Here is a 1,524-nt window from a genome sequence, read left to right on the forward strand (position 1 = left end):
TGCCGGGAGAAATATCAATAACCTCAGATATGCAGATGACACCACCCTTATGGCAGAAAGTGAAGAGGAACTAAAAAGCCTGTTGATGAAAGTGAAAGAGGAGAGTGAAAATGTTGGCTTAAGGCTCAACATTCAGAAAACAAAGATAATGGCATCTGGTCCCACCACTTCATGGGAAATAGATGAGGAAACAGTGGAAACAGTTTCAGACTTTATTTTTTGGGGCTCCCAAATCACTGCAGATGGTGACTGCAGCCATGAAATTAAAAGACGCTTACTCCTTGGAAGGAAAGTTATGACCAACCTAGATAGCCTATTCCAAAGCAGAGACATTACTTTGCCAACAAAGGTCCGTCCAGTCAAGGCTATGGTTTTTCCAGTGGTCATGTATGGATGTGAGATTTGGACTGTGAAGAAAGCTGAGCACCAAAGAATTGATGCTTTTGAACTGTGGTGTTGGAGAAGACTCTTGAGAGTCCCTTGGACTTCAAGGAGATCCAACCAGTCCATTCTAAAGGAGATCAGTCCTGGGTGTTCATTGGAAGGACTGATGCTAAAGCTGAAACTCCAATTCTTTGCCCACCTCATGGGAAGAGTTGACTCATTGGAAAAAACTCTGATGCTGGGAGGGATTGGGGGCAGGAGGAGAAGGGGATGACAGAGGATGAGACAGCTGGATGGCATCACTAACTCGATGGACATGAGTTTGGGTGAACTCCAGGAGTTGGTGATGGACAGGGAGGCCTGGCGTGCTGCAATTCATGGGGTCGCAAAGAGTCGGACATGACTGATCGACTGAAATGAACTGAACTGAAACTGTGACTAGAATGACATGGAGAAGTAAAGGTTGTAAAGGAAACCAGAGAGTAGTTCATTAAAGGACTACTAGATTGAGCAAATATTTAAGGATGTAACATACTGTGAAGCTCCTCTGTGCTGATTTCTTTCTCTTCCAGTGGGACCTCGTATGTGATCAACAGTCCCAGAAACCGCTGATTCAATCCCTAGTCATGGCTGGAACACTGGTGGGGGGCCTCATCTATGGCCATCTCTCAGACAGGCGAGTATCTCCACATCACTGCTGCCCCTCCTCTGTGGTGTGTTCACAGTTTATGATTACTTGTTTCATAAGGAAATGTTTCTTTAGTTCAAGGATACAATTTATGCTGCTGTGGGTTGCCTTGGTTTCCAGGGAGCTATAGATGGAAATTCAGAATTAGACTCATTGTGATGAATGCGATTTGTTGCCACAGGTCTCTCTGTTTTAAACAGAAATAACCTTTCCATAAGATTAAGGGCAGGGGGCATTTCAGAACAATTTTTAGAGGCAAGTTACCATAAAATTAGAGAGACCTCATAAAGATGAGAAGGAGTTACCAATGAGAAAAGAGAAGGTGTTTTCAAGATAGGTGGGTCAGCCTGTTTGAAGAAACAGAGTTGTAGCCCTTTGCCATGAAGTCTGTGTGTCCCTCACAGATCAGTGAGCTAAATGCTTGCAGGTTCCTACCTTGGTCCTCATGTCAT

The 1,524-nt window shown here is 44.2% G+C and overlaps 1 protein-coding gene across 3 annotated transcripts in view; it reads left to right on the forward strand.

Moving 5' to 3' along the window:
* LOC104998657 (solute carrier family 22 member 10-like) overlaps positions 1–1,524 on the forward strand; it is a 36,906-nt gene that overhangs the window by 19,577 nt on the left and 15,805 nt on the right. For all 3 annotated transcript variants that reach the window (XM_010853955.1, XM_010853954.1, XM_010853956.1), the window contains exon 2: positions 957–1,060. In XM_010853955.1, coding sequence (XP_010852257.1) covers positions 957–1,060 — 104 coding nt within the window. The remainder of the gene's footprint in view (positions 1–956; positions 1,061–1,524) is intronic.

This window comes from Bison bison, unplaced genomic scaffold (genome assembly GCF_000754665.1).
Source record: "Bison bison bison isolate TAMUID 2011002044 unplaced genomic scaffold, Bison_UMD1.0 scf7180017864334, whole genome shotgun sequence".
In the NCBI taxonomy this organism is placed as follows: Eukaryota; Metazoa; Chordata; class Mammalia; order Artiodactyla; family Bovidae; genus Bison; species Bison bison.